The 21,768-nt window shown below is 40.8% G+C and overlaps 1 protein-coding gene across 3 annotated transcripts in view; it reads left to right on the top strand.

Moving 5' to 3' along the window:
* KYNU (kynureninase) overlaps nt 1–21,768 on the top strand; it is a 59,498-nt gene that overhangs the window by 705 nt on the left and 37,025 nt on the right. For all 3 annotated transcript variants that reach the window (XM_054830579.1, XM_054830578.1, XM_054830580.1), the window contains exons 2-5: nt 1,847–1,980; nt 4,153–4,342; nt 9,542–9,662; nt 16,544–16,626. In XM_054830579.1, the coding sequence (XP_054686554.1) occupies nt 4,174–4,342; nt 9,542–9,662; nt 16,544–16,626 (373 nt within the window). In that variant the 5' untranslated portion in view covers nt 1,847–1,980; nt 4,153–4,173. The remainder of the gene's footprint in view (nt 1–1,846; nt 1,981–4,152; nt 4,343–9,541; nt 9,663–16,543; nt 16,627–21,768) is intronic.

Raw genomic sequence — 21,768 nt, 5'->3', positions numbered from 1 at the left:
GAAAGGCAAAAAAATAAATATGCTGACTTCATGCCATGTAAATCTATTAAGTCAAAAAGTATAATGAAGTTTCAAGCAAAGAAAGAAAACACCTGAATGCTTTCTTCAGAGTAGGTGATGGAGGCAAGTTGTTTCCCATAAAATATTGATTGTTTTTACTCTAAGTTGTATGAAAAAAAAAATAATCCTGATAAGGAACCATGTTTATCAAGGTGGGAATTACATTTTTGCACTGATGGGTCTGCATTTTAATTTGAAGAGGATACTGATTATAGTTTTCAGTTAGATGAAGATAATTGGCTGGAATAAAAGTGTGCTGTTCTTATACAAGTGTATTTGCTTTATGTGTAGAAAACAACAAACGACTCATGAATTATTGTAAAATAATTGCATGGGACTTTATTCTGTAGCAATTAAAAAAATGCAATAATGCCAGAGGTTAAAAAAACCAAAACCAAACAACAACCTCAAAACCCAAACCAAACACTCCCCCCCGCAAGAAATTGTGGGATTCCTTTGCTATGAAGCTTAATTCTCATTTGAAGGACAAAAGTACTTTCTTATTCTGGTCTCAGAATTGGATCTCTGGGATTTCATTCCTCAATAGGATTTTGATTGATTTTATTTTAGTAGTTTTATCTTATTTCATAACGTTTGTATTAAATCAGATACCTCTGAGCACTTAATCATTTTTAGCTTCTAGATCTTTGTATTTAATATTATATTTGCTGTCAAAATTTAATATAAATAAGAATCACAATAAACGTAAGTCATTGATCAGATGCAGCGAACTACAGCAATGACAGGGAACCAAAAGCCTGATCCAGAAATCTTTGTCTCTAATAGAGACACCTATTGACTTCAGTAGGTTTTGGGTCAGGCCTCAAATGGAAACAAAACCCATCTATGCTTGCCAGACAGGTCAGTGGATGACCTGGAATATGATAGTCATTAATCCACTGTAATAACTACGCGTCTTTAGTGAAAAATGGTGACTAGTAAGACAAATGGGAGGATGCTGCGCTGTGTTCACATGGGGTAAAGCAGAGAATCTACAGACCAGATGAGAGAGATCTGGTGTATAAAACCAAATTGTCCTTCAAGTGCCCTTATCATCCATCTTTTGATCATAAATTGCAAGGGAATTAGCTGGCATCACCTGTGTGGGGTGCAGGAGATAAGTGCTGGAGATTCCCAAACCTTCCTCATAGGCTATATCCAGGAGAGGACATAGGTGATGGCAATACCTCCTAGGGACCGAGGGAGCTGAGCATCACAGAACAAATGTCTCTAACTCACATGAGTCACCTCTTTAGAGAGGTTAAAAGGCCCATTGCCTTCAGGAGCTGTGTCACTGGGGAGTGACAAAAATCCAAGCATTAACGTGAGAGGGAAGGAGCTTGACTGGGTAGAAAAGACTAAATAGACTACTTTGTGGTCCTTATATCTGGAAGGAGACAGTCAGGAGACCTGATTTCCAACTCTTCCTCCAAGGATTGTTTCCATAATTTGCATTAAATACTCATTATTAAAAATAGAGGACTATGTCTTGATTATGTGAGTGTGTACTGGACACACTTTGATAATGCCTGTGGGATCAGGCCTCCCATGCTAGTGTTGTAAATCAAAGAATAAGCTTCTGGAAACAAAAAGTAGTTCCACTTTCCAAGTGCTGATCCTGGTATTGCTTAGAAAATAAAACTTGATTTACTGATTAAGCCCATGAGTTCTTAAAATTTGTAACCTGAAGAAGTGAAATTTAAGTTACCTTACAGTGTGTAGGTTATAACGAGGTGCCTGTATTAATGATGGCCGTAGCGTTTGTGAACCTAGCTTGTTTTTCTAGATGTTTCACAAGATGCGCTGGAGGAAATAAAGATCTTTAAACCATCCTCCCTGATGACTGCCAAATGAGGTCCAGAAGGCCAACACTCTTCTGACCTGCAGAAGAGCACACGTGTTGTTACCAATACCCAGCAGGTGAGCTGGCAGAAGCAAGATCCTGGATCTGCTGTTCAGCTGTGGAGGAACTGAGCAGCAGTTCCATGGGGAACAGGGAGCCTGGTCACATCTACCGTAGGGCTTTCAGTGGGGTGGAAACTCTTTGGGAGGTAGGTGGTTGGTTATATTAATTCCAGCTGGCTCAGCCACTTTAGCATCACACCCAACTACCTGTCTAGGTGTAAACCTCCTAGAAGCCTTGAAAAACGCTCTGAGAATCAAAATGTTCAAATATCTTTTTTTTTTTTCCCCCAACCGTTTTTGTCATTTTATTTTCCTTTTTATCAGCTAAGGAATGATTAGGATGAATGAGTGGGAATGATAAATTTGGTGACAATGAGGAGGTGCAAACAACCTGTGTGGAGACAGCACAAAAATAGGATATCTCCAATACCTCCCAGGAGAAGGTGAACATTAGCTAAATGAAAACTGCTGTCTTAGAGCCCTACTGGCATTTTTTTTTTTTTTAATGCTACGTACTAGTGGGAAAGGAAAAATTGGTACTGTGTAAGATATCAAGTCTGGAGGGGAAAAAGAAAATTTTCTCATCATAAACTAAATGATAGCAAATTAAACCAGGTAGCTAGCGTCATGCTGGCCATTTGGCTAGAGTATAAACAGGTTTGGATTAATTGGCACTAATGAGGTTGTGCTTTTTGGGGGTTTACATTTAAATACCTACTGTTGTCCTTTCCATATGTATTGACAAAGCTCTTCCGGGTGGTTTTCAGGGATTGGCATAAAAATTTGATAAACCCCCCCACTAATCTACTTTTGTCTTTATTCTTTTCAGTACAAATAAATAAATGTGGCATAAGGGATTTAATTTTTTTAAATATCTATAACCTGGAATGTACCATTACACTGACTTTCAGAACCCCCCTTCTGCCAAGCTAACCAAGCTAGGTTAAGTGACAGTGGATGTAATGCTCGGCTGGCTACAACCCGTATAATCACCTGTTGTTCACTCCACAGCTCGTTTCTGGATATCTGTCTATAATATGCTATTGGTTTTAAGAAAAGAGAGCTTGTACTAATGGAGGATACATACTTGAAGAGTTTTCTTTCTCAAACGGAGGGAAAAAGCTATATTCTCTGGCGGCTCTATGCTGCACGTTGTGTGCTAATCTGTCCTATTCTAGAGCTTTTCTGTTGCACCAGAACTCTTGGGGATGTTAAAAAGGCAGAGAATATTGTGTGGTCTAACTATATAGTTTCCACCAAGGACCTCAGTGAGCCTCTTGACTGCTTTCTGCAGCAGAACGCAGCAGGCAGCACTGGCAAAGTTTTACCCTAAAGTACAGAGTACGTGTCGTAAAATTTCTTTGCCAATAGATTTGTAAAGCCAAGTGCACAAATGCTATCTTGAACACAATGGTGTCTCTGAGCATTACAGTTACAGACCTATTCTTCTTAAAAAGATCAATGAGCTTGTAAAATTTTGCAGTTACAGTTTTGGATATTCTGTTAGAATTTATGGTCTGTCATGTTTGCAGCTTGACTTGGGCTTCTCTCTTTTTTTTTTTTTTTCCCCGGGACAAATGGAGCTATAACACCAGGATATTCAGTGTAGCTAGAAGGAAATATTAATTCAAGGTGCTGATCTTGAAAGCTACATTTCTAACGATGCATTTGTCTGCCGTCTGTATCCTGCCTGCTCTGCCCTTGTACCCAAGCATGGCTGTACGCAAACACCCCCTCCTATTTTTAAGAAAGAAAAGCTGAAAGAGCCTGAACGTTGCACAGCCTGGAAACAACTTCAGTGTAGCTGTGGACCTGCTGTTTCTAGGAGCACAGACTGCAGAAACAATAATGCTGCCTCTGGCTTTGAGGTCTCAAAACCGTGAATGACTTTGGTGTTTGTAACTGCTATCGGGCTGGCGGGAGAACTTAGAAGCTGCTGGTATAGCTTAAAAAGGGAACGGCATTGTATCCATAGAGAGGGGAAAAAAAACGCCTTTGGGGGTTACAGCAATATGTTGCCTTGGAAATACTTGAGCAGTTTTACCATTCTATTCAAATACTTCACTTTTTAAAAGCTTTAAATCAAGTAAGTTTGGGTCTTGAATGATGTGGCTTTAGTGGCTGCTTCTCAGCCACTTGCGAATATGCATACTGCAGAAGCTAAGCTGTGGCATTTCTCATTTTAAGGTGAAATTGGATGACCTGAAAATGGATCCATCTCCTCCTGTGTTACCCGCAACCATTTTAGAACAAACTGCCTTGCGGCTAGGATGCGGTCCTGCAGACAAGAAACTTGCTTTTCACTTAGATGAAGAAGATGAGTTAAAGCATCTTCGTGAATGTTTCTGTATCCCAAAAGTCAAGGATCTGCCTCCAAGTAAGAATTATAATTACAGCGGGGGAGCAGGGGAGAAAGGGTGGGGCTTCACATCATCTGCATGTGTCTGTCACAAATCTTTGGAAATCGTTGTCACTTATGAGATAATTGAGCAATTGCAGTCATATCTGAGCACAGTATGTCCCTGATGTTGCTAAATCAATCCATCAACTTATTCTAGCACCAAAAGCTTTATGCTCTCATTCCCATCCTGAATAAAATGCGAGGATACAGTGCTTGCATGGTGCTTATGCTGTCAGTCAGCTGCTTTGAACAATATAGTGACTGATTGAAAATTATAGTCAGAAGCGTTTCTGTCTAATGGTTTGAAACAGCAATGTGGCTTACAATAGTTGGGAGTAGATGCTTCCTTGGTTTGATATTATCTATCTAGTTACAATTATTTTAGTTAATGAAAAAGATGGTACGTATATTAACATTTATGCCTTATTGATAGTAGTAGAGATGATTTTTTTTCCTGAGGGCAAATGGAAGACTGTGCCTTAGAACAAATAATTGATCTAAGCAAATAATTCATAATGAAACCTTTTATTTGAAGATCTTTCGTACTTCCCTCATGAATTGCCTACAAATAGATAACTGCACATGGCTTCAATATAGCCATGCAAAATGGTTCTCAGTTTTTTTCTGGCTCATTCCTGATCTGTATGTTGCTTTGAGGAGCCTGTGGCATGCCTGGCTGTGGGAGCAAGGGCACCTTTCATTTATTAAGAGGGGACCTGGTTGTGTGGTGTTTTTCTTTTTTTTTCCCCACTGCTACTGCTGTGTCTGGCCAAAATCATGCAGGGAAACCTGGTGGGAGCACCCAGCTATGGAGGCAGCAGGGTCCTGGGCTCTTCTCCTGCTTCCCAAGTTCTGTCTGAATTTATTTTCAGCTCACGTGTCAAATACACGGGGAGCAAAAGCTGTGCCTGCTCTGCAGGCCCTGGTCATAGCACACTGGAAGCTGAAGAAATGACATATTATTTCCTTAGATGGTGAATATATATATGGGAGTAGTAATTCTTCTTTTCTGCCTTGGCAGAAAGCATCTATTAAAAATTAAAGGAAAAGAATGTCGTAGAACTTTCTTGCAAAATGTTTTCATTTTCTAAGAAATGCAGATTCAATTTTCTGCAGATCTTTTTCTGAAAAAAAACCAGTACTGATGGTACATGTGAGATTACAGATACATTCACCAAATTATCATAGATCTTTACTGGACATAGAAAATGGTATCAGTTGTCTGAATTCCTGGACATCTTTTGAAACTATCTTCATCTTCAGTATCTTTCTGCCTAGCAATGATGAATGTGGGGATGCGGTCTGCTCATGAACTTAGAACATGGGGATGATAAATCTTAGTTCTCTATGTGCTGGCGGTATTGGGTTATCTTTCCCCACATTTAAATCCTTGAGTTTTGCTATTTATATTATTCAGAGCAGAACTGGACACTTTGCAAATATTTAAACTAGGTGCTTCCTCCGCGTGGAGGAGGTGTTCTCAGCCTGTCTGCCAAGAAGTAATTTATTTTTTTTTTTCCCCTGGTCACTTAAGAGGGTTTCCTAAACTCCATCTGTTTCTTTGAGTATGGCTATTCTGTCCTGAAAGTCACTTCAGCTGCCACCACGTCGCTGGTGCACAGTCTCCGGTGCAGTGTAGGTGCTGGAGCTGCAGAAGGTCCCTCCGAAGCTGGAGAGATGCTGGAAGGCAGCTGACGTGGCCATTGCGCTGCTGCCGTTCATCTGGCTCTGCCATTGAAATCCAGCTCAACCAGGGCACCCAAACAGCAGCCGTGTCTTCGGCTGCAGTGTGTGAAATGTCTCTCAAGAATAAGAAAGGTCACTTTTCAATGTAGTGCCTCAGCAGCTTCAGATTAAAGAATCTTTCTTCTGAGAAGTATGTAGAGGTTTCAGTACGCCTGTGACAGTTTTCAGTGCTTCCCTTCCAACCTCCAGTATTGTTTGTTTTTCAATTACCATAATATTTAGATCCAAAGACTGCTGACATGTTTGTTTGTGGGGTTTTTTTTTTTTCTTTCCCCAGTTACTATAATATTTAGTCCTGAGACTGTGAATATATAAGTTTTAGTGAAGATAAACAACCTACAAAGCAGTACTGGTTGAACAGCACAGAGAACCCATCATTCCTGTGTTCCCTAATTGAGGGGTTTTTCCTCCTCTTTTCCCCTGTCTCTCTTTTCTGCACTTCAGCTGTCATCAGGAACAGCTTCCCTGCTGAAAACCAGCAGGGGTGTAAATATATATATATTTACATTGTGTGTCTATACCATAGAGACAGATCTCCCATGACATTTATCTGAGCACAGGAGCGGATCCTAGATACCATGCTTCTGAAGATAAATGTCATTACAGATATTAGCCATCAAATATTCTTTATATATTTACATAAAACATTACAATGAGGTGTTAAAACGAAGCCTTACAAGAAGCAGATGAGAACATCCATAGGAGACAACTGTAGATGACACACATAAAAATATTTAGAAAGCCATTATAATAGTTTAATTTATTTATTGACTTATAACCTGTCACAGCTGTTTATTTGTTATATCAATCAAGTGGAAACCACTAACAGACTAACTCCCTGGCAAATCTTCACTCGAGTTTTTATCTTTAAGCATGAGGGACGAGGCTCAGGTGAGCAAATAGGAAAAGCTGACAGCAGAAGATTTAAAGAAATGTTTGGATCTCTTTGCTTTTCTCCAGGCTGACAACAAAGTCTCTTTAACGCTTTTTTGTGCACTGGGGGGAGGTGGGAAGGACTGGATTGCAGTTGGCATTCGAGCACCAAATCACCAATGTGATTAAGGCTATGGCTCGTGCTTTGTCACCTTGTAAAGGAATAGAGCATCATTTGGGTTTCTTGGGAATAAAACGATGTCCCAGAGTGAAAGTGTTGAGCTCTATTTCCCTGAAGAGATGGTTAAAGGTAGTGGTTAATCATATAAATCTGGCTCTTTGTTTGGAGGGCTCGTGAAAGGGGTAGAGGAAGGTGTGAAAGAGGTGATCTTTTATCCTACAACAAGGGATAGGACTCAGATAATGTATAAACAGATTTAGTCCTTCCTTTCTGGTTAATAAAGACATATTTTTCCCTTTTGTTTGGACTGAATATTCCTGAAAATAAACTTGCTTTTTCTTTGAGGTTTAAAAGGTATAGAAGTACATCTTCAACGTAGAAGAATGGGTGCATTTAGTACGCAAAATAATGTACATTTTTAGATCCGACTAGTTTGCGTGAATCTGAGTAGGTGCGAGAATAATTTATAATGTATCTAATTTACAAAAATACATGAACAATAATTTACATTAAGATTACTCAGGCTACTGTAAGGATGCATTTCAATAATTATCTCCCGTTTGTTTTGAACAAGGCTTTATTTCATCAATTGTGCTTATTCCTGTTTCCACAGCTCCTCCAGAAACCAAAAGGGCCAATACTGTGAGAAACAAGGGTAGAGTAACCAAGCCTAGTTTGGGGAGCAGCAGTGGCCCAGAACGAATCTCTTAATGATGTCAGAGAGGGGGAAGTAAATGGCTTTTTGTGAAAAGGAAAAGAGTACATCCCAATACAGAGTTGATAACATGCCAAAAAAGTATATCCAGAGTAACAGGCGTAAAAGTAGAAAAAATACACGTTTTTATTTAGAAAGGACTGTGGTGCAAGAAAAGCTAACTTGCTTACAATTCTTTACTTGTTTAATGCTTGATTGGAGTGTAAAGAGTATTAGGGAGACTGAGCTCCAAATTCTTGAGCAAAGATCCTCTGTATTCCCAATGAGACAGTATTATCGTGTTTCTTGATAGGAAAAGAGCTTGTTTCTTGATAGGGAAAGAACTGTTAACAGAACCAATTTAGGAGCATGGATAATATTTATGCCCCTCTGTTTTCATTCATATTAGAATAGAGATGAAAAACAGACATAGTATCTGTAAAACAGATTAGGCTGAAATTGCTCTCTGACTTATGCTTTTTAAAAGCTTCTAAAGCTTTAATTAAGGAATATACCCAAGTTGTCTATACTTCTGAAAAATGTGTTTCTGGTGAAGTTCAATGAAGTCGGTAATTGTTAGTGCAAAAGGTAGTGAGAGACCTTTTCCAGGCATCTAATCTATTTTTCTACAGCCCTAACACAAAATTTTCACAGACAGAAATGCAATCTTATCATTTGTTTCTAGCATCTAGTATCTTAACAGATTCATTCATTTGATGTTTTTTTCTGAGGTATATCGACTATGTTTACCAAAAATACACATAATGTTAGCTTTTGGGGTATTGTAAGTATAAGTATAGATGAATGCAAATTACTTACTGCTTCTAGAAGGTCACCATCACTTGTCCCTCTAAGAATCTCTAACATGAGAAATAATAGAAAAAGGCACTGTTTGGATTGATGGATGATGACATGGGGTAATTAGATTGTTCAGAACCTCACTAGAGTTATTATTTATAAATTTCTATCGCCTTGCTTTTCTCCTAATCATTGAAAGGATTTGTCAACATAGATTTCCTCCTCCTCTTCAGATGATGACATGAAGTGCAGCCCACAATATATGCTGACAAGACAAGAACTTTTGAGACTGCCTTAAAATATTCTGTGCAATGACTACATTTTTCTAAATAGCAATTTAATCATGCAGGGAGAACTTACACGAAAGACATAGATTTACCTAGTCTTAACTTTTATTAAATGCATGATTCAAGTAGTTTCATGACTCAGGGTAGGAGTATATTGGTGATGGAAGAGAAGTGGATCGCCTGGTCAGGAAAATGCTCCTTCTTCACTCACCGTTGGTTACAGACCTGACAAAATCAGTGCCAGTGGCTGCTTCCCACACAGCCCCAGAGACCTGGGGATTTAATGCTGCCTGAACTCGCATTAGCTCCAGAGCAGGTATGGATAGACTCAGCCAAAAATTGCAGGAGGACAAGAGGAATAACTGCTTACAAATTGCCCAGCTGTCTTCCTCCTTGCATCCCTTTGCAGGGTCACCTGTGTGGTGTCCTGGGAGGGGAAGGTCAGGCTGTGGCACCTCCATTGGCACGTGGGAATCATGGTGTTCGAGGGAGCTCTGGAATGGGCAGAGCTCTGGGTGTTGGCACACGTGTGTGTGTGTGTACTGTCCCTCCTGTGTTCACTCCCATGTACGTATTTCTGTGGTTTCCCTCTGCAGCTGACCTGAGCCTGGTGAACGGAGAGGAAAGCTGCGTATACTTTGCTGGGAATTCGCTTGGGCTCCAGCCAAGAAAAGTTAAAACTTACTTGGATGAAGAACTAGACAAGTGGGCTCGAATGTGAGTACGCAGCAGGGCACGCGAGATGCTAGCCCATGCTTCAGATGAGCACTTTGTTTTATTTTGGGATCTGCCTTGAAAATGCTTCAATAGAAGAATAGTGTGTTAAAATCATGACAGCCCAGGAGTAAAACATGCTCAGTGTTTCCCTAGCGCTATTTAAATCTCCTTTAAAGGTATGAACAGTAAAACAGGCAAAGAGAAACTTCCAGCTGTGATAATCCATGCTGCACGCAGTGGCTCTGCTTTGACTCATCTGGAGGACCTGCACAGTTTAACCACCCCCATCCAATTGCTATGTGTGTTTATACACAAAGCGCACAAACTCATTTGGTTACTGCTGCTTGCTGGTGAACATGATTCAGTTTCAGGCCCTGTGATTTTCTAATTAGTATTTTTAACTGCGTGTGATTCACCCTGCAGGCCTTTCAACAGGCAGTTCCCCTTGAAATAGCACCGAGCGCAGGTGGTGCTGCTGCCAGCGCTGGCAGGTTTTTGGCTCCTCTTAAACCAGGTCTCTGCCTGACAAGTTCATTTTATTTAGAAAGAAGCATTCCTGTCTTCTCAGGAGGTGAGGAGCTGAGGGTGGATCACAATGAGCTCTGCCGAATGGAGCTGATGTAGGAAAGACAGGAGGACGAGAGAGGGACATCTTTCCGTATTGCAGGAAAGGGCCATTGTCATCGTAGCAGATGGGAAACTTTTAGATATATTGGGGGGGGGGAAGTCTTTTTTTAATATATGTTACATTTTTTCCCATGGAGTGTCTGTGCTTTGAGGTGTCCAGCACCTGCCTGAGCAGCTGGAGCAGGGATGAGTAAGGAAAAAGATAAGTGAAAACCAGGGAGCTGAAAGCAGGAAAGGAAAATAACATCCAGATGAGTGATTGAGCTGGGAGAGAGATGAACACTTTTACAGGGTGCAAGATATGAGGGGAACAGATGTGATTTCATGGTGAGAGAGCAGAGGAAATATGGGGAGGCAGAAGAAGGAAAACTAATTCTGCTAACTGGGCAGCCTTGTTACAGTAGAAATGGTCTAGATGGAGGCTTCACAATGTAAATCTGAAAAATCTGTAGCTGGTTTTACTTGTTAATATATGAATTCTGTAGGTTAATAAAAATGGTTTACTGTTTCCTATTTATTATTTGTGTTCTTATAAGTGAGAAGAAGGTTGAGAATGAATGGGAATGAATGTGAACTTTGGGAAGCAGTCGTTCCTCCTGGTTATTCATTCAGCACAGCGCTGCAGTTTCTCCAGTCATTTGAAAAAATTGCAACCTTGTCCATTTCTGTATGATTATCGTACTTTATCAGGGAAACAGCTGAGCTCTTTCAAAAGGTAAAAGTCAGATAGCACTCTTATCTGTTGGAGTGATGCACTGGGAGTGCAAACATATTTCAGCTCCTTCGCTGTACCTTTTCGTTGGTTCATTTCCATTCTTATGTTTGTCTTTGCTACACTGAAGGATGTGTGCTTTTTTGTTTGGTTGGGGTTTTTTTGTGGTTTTGTTTTGTTTTGTTTTTCTTGATGATTATAAAAACCTGAAAAAAAAAGGGTAGGCAGCACGTTTCTCCAGAAGATCAAAAGTGCCTCCAGTAGCTGTATCTAAGGGGGAAATATGGCTGAATGTGACTTTAAGCCATTGGGAGAGAGGGAGCAAATCTAGAATGGTTGTTTGCCAAAAATACAGCTTGGCTCCAAACACCTTACCCAGAATAAAACAGAAAGTTTAAAAAAACCCCACAAACCCACACAACCAAAACCCAACAAAAGAAACCCAAACTAAACCCGACAAAACCCCAGAACAAAATCCTGCCAGCCGCAGATGTACCTGAGGCAACTGAGAGAGTCAAAGTAAAGCCAAGCGAAATTTGGACAGAGCAGTGTGTGCTTAAAGAAGCTGATGGGTGGGATCGGGTGCTGGAGGCTGCAAAGGAGAAGGTGGTTGGAGATGCACAAATGGATGCTTTCATTCCGCTCACCAGGGACAGCTTAGCAAAATCTACTCTAAGGTAGAAGCTGTTACCAGCCGAAGCCTGCTCAATGGCTTGTGTGTTGGCAGGGTGGAATTTAGGGCTGTGGCTTAGATAAATAAGTGGTGAGAATCTAAGGAATGGCATGCAAATGAGGTACATCCTTCAAGTCAGCAATGATATAGATTCTGGCTCTCTTATAGATTGGTTTATCGCGTTTTCTGTTTGTTGTGTCTCGGGACTCATCTCAAACAGCTACTATACTTGTCTATTTAAACAGTTTTCACTGCTTATAGCTGATGGCAAGAGCGAACAGGAAGATTACCCGGTAGCTGTTTTCAAGGGCAGGGAAGCTCGTAGCTTTAGCTCTCTGGTGATTGGCAACCCATTGGAGCACGGCCTGGAGAGAGAGAGGCCTTTTCATGCATTTCTTTCTTGTGATGTTCCCTCTTACCGTGTCACTGTCCCTTTTTTCCTCTCCCCCCACCCCCGCCTTTAAATGGTGGGTTATAGCTTCTGCCTCCCACATACCTGTTCTGGTTTTTGTATTCTTTCTTTCCATGTTGCTCAGTCCTCTTTTTTTTTTTTTTTTTTTATGCTAATGTATAAAGACTACAAATTCAAGCCACTGGCATTCTTTGTATGGATTAAAAAAGAGCCTTTGAGACTTCATCTTTCTTTCTGTTTTGATTTCAGCTAAATCTGAGATATATTGAATGAGGGGCAAAAAGGGATGAAGAGTTGTCTCTTCTGTGCTTAGCCTGGAGTAGCCAATAATCCAGTTTTTTGAATCTAAAAGACCAAGGTTGAAGGGACTTTTTTGTTGGATAAAGACCAATAGGTGCTTTGCAGTGTCTTGCATTCCCTTTCCCCCACTGCAACAGTTTAAGCAATTAACGTATTTTATAGAATCATTATTGCGTACAAACATACTCGCTGCAGCAGGCAATGTCTCTCACGTCCGAGTAACTCATTAAAGTGGAACTATTAAAACAGAAGGGAGTCTGCCGTAGCCAGTTGTTATGCTCTTGCAAAGGGCTGGTAGGGCGATTGGGGAGTGGAGAAGTTGCTGAATGGAAGGCTTGAGGATTAGAGTTGTTTAGTTGAGCAAAATGAAGACTGAGAAGAAAAATGATTGTTCTATGTGAATGTATCCGGGGTAAACATAGGGGAAAAAAGGAGCCACTTATGTAAAATAACATGCTGGCACAGTAAATATAAACTAGGAATTAATAAATTGAGGCTAGAAACTAAATATGTATATATACTTCTAAGCATTGAAGCAATCTGGCAACAAGCTTCTGACATGAGTGTAGTAGACAAAGAAATTCAAGTCTGTGAAAGGCTCTGTGACATAGCACCGCAACCTGCAGTAGCAAAGGACTGTTTTCAGAGAGTCCAAAGGTACCTTTGGTTCTACGTGCTGAGCTAATCCTGCAAGGTAGAACAGTCCTGCAAGCAGGAGTGCAGCTTGGTGGGGCTCGGTCGTATTCTGTTTGACAGATCCACTTCTCCTGCCATTCGGCAGGAGTCACCTCTGCATCGTGCCTTTCGGCAGATGTGTGGCAGAGCTGGGAATGCCTGCTTTAATGCCCTGGGTGCCTTAGTTTTGCCTTCAATCTGCTGCTCCATACAGTTCTTTTTCTTTGGATATATCTTCCTTTCTTTTGGCTATTTCTTTGCTTGAAACCATCGTCAAACTTAAGAATCTGTATTGGCTCATGAAATATCTTGCATCATTTTTGGCAAAGAAGCAAGAAGGAAATTTCCACTTGAACAAGATTTGGATGACCGCAGAAGATTCCTGAAGCTGGCAATTAATTTAAATCCCCTTTGTTACTGCCTTTGAAACCCTGGGATCGTATCAGAAAATGCATTTCTAGCTCCCCTAGCAAGCTTTAAATCAACCAGACCCCAGCGAATAAAATGTGGCATTGTGATTTCTTGCCAAATTGAAAATAAAATGGTAACCGACGAAAAATTAATTTGCGCAATGAGAAACTCTCATAGTAGTTTAAGACATAGTTCTGTTTGTATGATGCTTTATGATGTGATGGGCCACATTTTGTATTCATTAATTTGGGTACCTTGATTTAAATCTCTCTTGCTACCTAGGGTGCAGTGGAAACGAAATGAGACGTAGGCTACCCGTGTCCGAGGGGAATGCCAGAAGCACTGCAGTTGTGTCCTTAAAGATTATTACCCCCAGTGCCTACCGGAGCTGAGAGAGGGGTGGCATAATATACAGAGATATAAATTCTCTGAGGCAGAGCATAGAATTTTACAGCCTAAGTGTAATAGGATGTATTGTGCCATCAGCAAAGGCTACCGAGTTTCATGTGATTAAAATAAAAAAAAGGGTCCAAGAATATGCCTTTAACTACCATTTTAGCTGCAATAATTTTTGTCTCTTGGCGTTTATATTGGCCATCAAGAGGGAGGCAAGCTGTAAGCTGTGCTGTAATAATAATAATAATATGAATAATAATTAATGCTGGCTCTCCCCTCTTTCAATATACTTAAATTTCCATGTTTTCTTCTCAAAATGAAATATTCTCATGCCCAAAATATCATATCTGTTTTCATGGTATCTTGGAAATTTATTCTGAAATTTTGTTAGTCCTGCGTGCTGGTAGAGAGAGAGCTTTCATCAGTAAATTCCCATTAGAAGGACACTAATGGCTATAAAATCAGAGAAAGCTAATGAAAGAGAATCCCATAGGTAGTTAGGGCTTCTTTTTCCCATCTTATTACGTTTGCCATCCTCTTTCAGAAATATAGATCCCCCTCAGGCTGGGAGCCACGGAAAATCTCTGAGTTTTTTTTCATGTTAACGGTCTGTATTATCCCAAAGTCCCTTGATCACTGTATTACAGTTAAGAATAAAAAGGGAAATTAGGAACAAATATCTTGCTGTTTGTGAAACGCATACCCCTGCCTTCAGGGAATGCAGCTGCATTACGGTCTGATAGAAGGGAGGAACTTTTAGCACTAATCCTGTCCCTTACTGCATTTTCTCCCCTACCCACCTGCTGCCTTTATTCCTCATCTATGAAATGTTCTTTTAAATGAGTGCTATTTCACACCGCCCGCTTTCTGCTACCAGGGTTTCATCAGAGAGCAATTCTGAACTGGAGAAAAGCGGTCAGCTATTCCACCGCGACCTTATCCGAATTAGGGATCGGGGTGCTCCTTGTTGTCTGTGTAGGGTTGGACTCGTTGAACGCAGGGAGGTTATTTTATCTGTAAGATGTTCAGTTGTACCTGTGCCCTCCTCCAGCTGTTAACCTAAACTAGTCCAAAAGCAGATGGTATTTTGCAAGGATGAGAGGCACGAAATGGTTAATATAAATTGTGGGGTTTTTGCAAGAGTTCTTTTCTTTAGGACTGTGGTTCTTTTGGAAATATCCCTAGGAGGTGTGAATTAGACCCGAGTCAATCAGAAAGGGTCTGACTGTAAAAAATCTAGGTAATTCGTGTGGGAGACAGAATAAAATTCTACCCGAGAAGGGAAAGTAGGAGGTGGGTAGGGAAAACAAACCTTTTAAATAGCCTTAAGCACGGGGGACTAGCTGGTAGTGTCTCTCATTCCCTCCTTTCTATGTCTTAATCTGCCAAACGTCTTCTCATAATTTTGAGTGAACACTGTGTGTGCCTGTTCTTCTTTCAAAGGTTTATTACTTGTTTTTTGTTGTGAGGTTTTCCCCCACCCCCCATCATAGCTTTTAGGGTTTTTTTTTTCTCTCTCTCTCCCTACCTTCTTACTGTTTTTGTCCCTGTTTTGAAACAGCTTTGTACTTGGTTTACCTCAGCCGCACGCAGCCCGGCGTTTCTGACTCCACAAGTATCCCGCAGTGCTCAGCAAATATGAAAACCACCCAGTGTGAGACGGAAGCCCAGAGCAATGTTCCTCTGGATTAGCACCATTATTACTCTTCTCAATCTGCCTTCATTGGCATTTAAATCTGTGCACTACGTACTGCATGTTTAAGAAACTTTGCAACTTTTTCTTCATAAGTGCATGGTGGCTACTTTAAGCTTACTTTTCTGTCACATTTGAAGCAAAAATTAGTTCAGAGCACTTAATCCAGGACTGAATGTACGTACCTGTCACTACAGAGCAGCGATGCATTCAGGTTTAAGGTACCTGTATGATCCACTGTAGACGGGAACAGTTTGCAAAATAAAGTTTTTAAATGCCCTCTGTCAAACCAGAAAGCTTTATGCGCACTCAGATCTAGAACAATTTGGCAGGGAGAAGAGAAGCAATAAAAATTAGCAAGCAGCTCTGTTTGGGCAGGTGCTTCCCTGCATATACATTAAGTACCTGCTGGTTTATGCAGAAAGGTGAGTTCAGACAGGAGATTCAGGAGGATAGAAATTGGTTCTGACAAGAAATATTTCTGTCTGGGAGCAAGGCAGTATTCAAGTCTACCATCCTCTGCACCATACCACGTTCGGCTAGAAATGCAGATGGAGTCACTCTGCAGGGTGATCTCTGCTCTCTGTGTAGTTTAGGCAAGCTGGGGTTAGCAGGGTGCCATCCTGCGCTGGGCACCACCATGCCCTGTCCCGGTGTGCCTGTTCCCAGAGGCTTCTTGTACCTGTGTAGCCACTTCTAGAGGGCTTTTGAAAAAAGGTATCATGTCTAATTTTGAGGGATTTATAGAGGAATTTTGAGGTCCAAAATAAATAGTTTTCAAGCAATTTAAAACCAGTAAGGAACCAACAAATGAATCGATTTGCTATGAGCTTTAAAGGCATGATAAAAGTGCCATGCTCATCTTGGGTGAGTCGTCTCTTCCTCCCTCCTCCAAATGTGGGATCTCCAAATCAGGTGTGTTTCTCAGGACTGATCCAAAGGGAACAGCATATGTTTTCATCATTTCCATCTTCCTTTTCAGAGGTGTTCATGGCCATTTCAATGGTCAGCGCCCGTGGGCTTTGGCAGACGAGTGCATCCTGGACCTGATGGCTGGGCTGGTTGGTAGGTGTGAACTGCAGGGAAAAATCTTTCTCTAGAAATGAAAACAAATTTGATTTCTTTTAAGACTGAAAGTGCTGAAACTCTGTAACCAGAAAGTAGTTCTTTGAATTCTTTTGTTTTGAAGTAGTTTTTCTGACTGCATTGTGCATGGACTAACACTTTATTTTAAGGCTGCAAGTGATTTAAGAGATGAATGTATGCAATAATATATGAGCATATGCATATAATGAAATTAATCGCAGCAAAGGGTTTCTTGGAGCATCATAAACCACTTGGTCTAACACGTGAAGCCCTTTTAAAGGGCACTTGGCATTACAGATTCTCAGTCTTTCTCCTAGAAATAAACCAATGAACTTTCCCCTTTGAAAAATGATTTCTATCGAGGCATTTTCTGCTTTTTCTCCTTTCCCCGCCACTAAATCCAGCCTCATATTTGAGAACTGCTTATGTCAATGAAGCAGATAATTGGGGCAGGACCTGCTATTCGTAAGTTCCCATTACCCCGCTGTAGCCCTTGAGGAGTCTGCAGTGCTGCTGGACCTTGGCAGTAAATGCATCTGGTTATTCTAGAGATTGAGAAGGTGCCCTGGAGACTTCTCCTGGTGAGTTTGCCAGCCACGTAAGTGGTCGTCTGAGTCTGAATGCAAATTTCCTCTGTCATCTCTTACTCTAACCTGTGTGTAGTTGCTGAAATAATCTTTCACTGGGATTTCCTTCAGAGTTGTTGCTGTCAGAAGGGGGAAGAGAAATTATCTTGGCAGGGTGTCTTACAGACCCTTTCTCTCCCCAACCCTCACAGCCGTCGTCAAGGCTAGGTTAGTAGACTTCAGTGAGATTTGGTCAGTATTTCAATTCAGCTGTTGAAGGCAACTGTCAATACTGACTGGCTGAACTGCACTATGGTGTGTTCATTTATTCTGTTACTAAGGAAAAATATTACAGTTAAGCTGACCTACCGTATGCTAGATACCATCTTGTAATTCTCCTCCAACAATAGACAAGTGTTCAATGAGAAAGTTATGTGTTTTTCTCCTTCAAGAGGAGCAAGTGGGGTCTGAACAACTGGAAACAGAGACATGAAGGAATGTTTCATGGCAAATTTTGGTGGGTTGACCTTGGCTCGACACCACGTGCCCACAAAGCCGCTCCATCACTCCCCCTCCTCAGCAGGAGAGGGGGTGGAGAAAATAAATTGGGAAAAACTCATGTGTCAAGATAAAGGCAGTTTAATAAAGCAAAAGCAAAGGCCCCATGTGGAAGCAAAGGAAACAAAAGATTTCTTGTCTACTTCCCATCAGCAGGCAATGTCCAGCCACTTCCTGGGAAGTAGGTCTTTGGTATGTGTAGGGGTTGTTCTGGAAGACAAATGTCAAAAATAACGAATGCTCCCCCCCACTCTCCTTTCTCTCAGCTTTTATTGCTGCGCAGACGTCGTGTGGTATGGAATAACCCTTTGGTCTCTTTGGGTCAGCTCTCCTGGCCGTGTCCCCTCCCAAGATCTTGCCCACCCCCAGGCTACTGGTGATGGGGAATGTTGGAGAGACAGCCTTGGTGCTGTACCCCAAACACCGGTGCGTTATCAACACCTTGCTGGCTACCAAGACACAGCACGGGGCTAGGAGGGCTGCTACGGGAAAATTAACTCCATCTCAGCCAGGCCAAATGCACAAGTTTATACGTTTATTTATAAAGTCACTTCCTGACTTCTTCACGAAGTTTCCAAATAGCTGAAATACTGGACATTATTATTGGAACAGAATAAACACTAAAAGATATTGTTATAGTTGGTCTATCCATGATGTAAGCATTAAGATAACATAAATATGGGTGTGGCTGCACTGGGCATCACTGGGCTATGCAGAGTGATCCCATCTGCAGAATGAAATAAAAACTTAAATGCAGGTTGGTTGTTCTGATTTTGGAAGTTGCTACTGTAGTACCTGGTATTGCTCAGGAGGCTAAGAAAGTACCGTCTTGCTTTCACTACGTTCAAAGGCAAGCTCAGTACATTAATCTGTTAACTAACATAGAACATAAAAATGTGAAAATATAAAGGGAATGAGGGTGTCGAAATGCTGAATGCAGCTGATTTAGAGAGTTCTCTAGTTTGACCGATCTTTCCCGGCAAGCGGATGTTCTCACTCTGGTAGGGTGTAACTGGGAAGCTGTGGACAGGTGGGGAAATGTGACCTGTCACACAACTAGCCCGATGCGTGGTAAGGACTTTCAAATTGGAAACCCTGAACTTAATTTTCCACCCTCCAGTTAATTATCCTACATCTTATGAGAATGGGAGAGTAGTCACACCACGTATTTCCAGGCACTTAAATTAGTAAAGTAACAAGGCAGACTGTTGATGCTCTTCACATAACCAGGAGAGAAAGCCAAGATCCCCCAAAGGGCAGCCTGAAGCAGGTGAATTATCATCCTTCTCTTCTTCACCTTCTGTGAATGTTTGCTACTGCTCTGTTTGCAAAATGCGGCCGCGGCGAACTCCCCGCAGGGTGTCAGGGTAGGCTGAGCGCTGACCTCCTGCCAGCTCTGGTGCTGGGATCAGTTTGGTCTCAGCTGTAGGTTAAGAGTCACTGCAGAAACCAGGGAGTCAGGCTGGGACTTTTTTCCCTTAACCATCTGTCTCGTAGAGCCTGCCACCTCAGTGTGTATTATATTATTTGTTTAACTAACAATATTCTGGGTGTAAGGAGAGGGAAACGAGAGCTTTGCTTAAACTTCATCTAATTTCTGAACAGTCTCTCTATTTTTCTTTTCTTTTCCAAACTCTGTATCAAACTGGTGATTTTTTTTTTTATAACAATGACCAGACTACACTGAACTTATTACAACTTTGTTAATTTTAAACATATATTTTAAAGTTTTCTATTAAAAAAATTATGATGACTGAGGTCAACCTACCATTAACCTACTTTTGTTTTTAAAATTCTCTGTTGGGAAGGGTTTCATAGTCCTGTTGTTTTCCTCAGCAGTAAAGGGCATGTCAACATTATCAGTTTCGATTTTGTTCTCTGGGTTTTTTGGACTTTGTTTAATTGAACTATAAAAAGTGGTGTTGGCTCAAATCTGGCCCTCTGATTTGAATGCCAGCAGGATTTTATTTCTATAATATCCTCATAGCTTTTTTCAGGACCTAGGTGAGCAATTCTTAGAATGCAAACCAATTAATATTTCCCAAATAATGGACGTGTTGTAATAAATTCTGATTTTTAAAAATAGGTAATAGTGAAAAGGCGAAGAGAAAAAATGCAGGAGAAATTTTGTTAAAATACTCTCTTCCAATGTGTTATTTTCAATTAAGTACTGTTTTCCAGCAAGGTGTAATACTGAGCATGTATGAGTTGAGTGAATGCTGAATTTCCTTTTTTAGTGAATGTAATGTAAGAACAAACAGAATTTTACCTCGTTTTTTTAATTCAATATTCAATATGTTATGGAGGAGGAGGAATTGTCATTTCTCACTCTAAGTAGTAGTAGTAAGTAAAAATTATTTGGTGAGATTTATTCAGGAATGGACTAAAGACTGTAAAATATCTTTGTCCGTTTAATGGTTTATAGTGCTATAACACCTTGCTTATTAAATGCAGTCACATTTTCTTGTTCAATGAAAGTTACAGTAGTAAATACATTGTGAAACGCAGAGTCAAGGTCGATGGAGGCCAAAGCTCTCTTTCGATGCTCACGCCGAGTGGCATAACGCAGTGACGGTAATCTCTGCTTCTCCTACCAGACTTTATTAAAACATTACAACCTTGGCAGGATCACCTTCTGATGGAACAAGATTAACTGTACGGCTGCTGCTGTACGATGAGCTCAGGCAGGTCTCTGTTGAGGGAAGACCGAACGCTTAGCAGATTTGTAGTGACTTTGAGTGATAAGGATTATTTGAAATAACCAAACCGTTTTCAGAATTGGGGCCCTGAGCCTTTTTTCAATGATTTTATAAAATGCTTTTTACTTACTATAGTGAGGATCAGGCTCCCACCACAGTCAGAGAGGAGAAGGATGGCAGTGTCTGCCTAACGCAATCATAATTGTCTCTGAAGTTGTACTTTGTAAATGCTGCTTCCTTTTATTAAAGAGGAGATTTATCAAGCAGAACATACAGGTTTTAGCCTGTCTTGGAGATATGGTATAAAGTTAGGAAATAAAGAAAGCAAACATAATTTCGTCTCCTGTGTGCCGGGTCTTTGAATATTGTAATAGGTTAATTGGATCATAGAAAGGTTGTTTTCTGAAACGCAGTGCAGGTTATAAAGGATAACAGTTTTCCAATGACACGGATGAGGTTTGTTTTGTGGGCATGAAATTCAATAATGGAAAGCTTTTAATAAATATATAATTTACGGAGGACCAAGACTTACATGACAAATGTAGTGTCATATTTAATTTGGGATGCTAGCATGCAGCTAAAAGTGATCTACAGATTAACCATTTGTTTTATACGGAAACGGTACAGCAGGCAGAGGATTGCTCATGCAGAATTTGCTGTGAAAGCCACAGACTGCATGGAAGGAGCAGAGGGAGAAATAAGAACAATACTATTTCTTGCTGCTATCCCTTCTTTCAGCCTCAAGAGTTCCATAGAAATATTAAGACTGCAAATAATACTGTTTTGAGCTGCAATCACTCTCTCTAGCTGTCTTCTGTATCTGCAATAGAACAGCCACAAGGTGACCTCCTCCAGCAGCATGGAGCCTGCAGATGCAATGCCATCAGAGGGAAGAAAAGAAAGCAAAGGAGAGGAGTTTAAGTGAGGAAAAGAGTGTATTTTTCCCTATGAAGGACTAGGTCTACTTATATTTCTTCCCACAAACTTGATGATGTTCCCGGTATGTGAAGGAGGGAACTTTTTCACAGCATCTCTCTTTCCTCCTGGCTCATCCCCTGGACAGTTCCTCTGGAGTCACTGGCAGCTATTGATAGATCTTTTTCCTCCAATACTTACAGATTTTAGCAACACAAAGAAAGGCCCTTGAATACCTCAATCAGAACAGTTCCTAGCTTTTCCCGTGGTGGCAGCAGCTGAGGCCTGCTTGGCAAGGATTTATGAATAAATCCTTAATTATAGATTTGGATGATCTTTGGCTATATTTTCATGTATTAAGTTCCACCCGTGGTCATATCTCT

This window comes from Grus americana, chromosome 6 (genome assembly GCF_028858705.1).
Source record: "Grus americana isolate bGruAme1 chromosome 6, bGruAme1.mat, whole genome shotgun sequence".
NCBI lineage: Eukaryota > Metazoa > Chordata > Aves > Gruiformes > Gruidae > Grus > Grus americana.
This window is presented reverse-complemented; position numbering and strand designations above follow the sequence as displayed.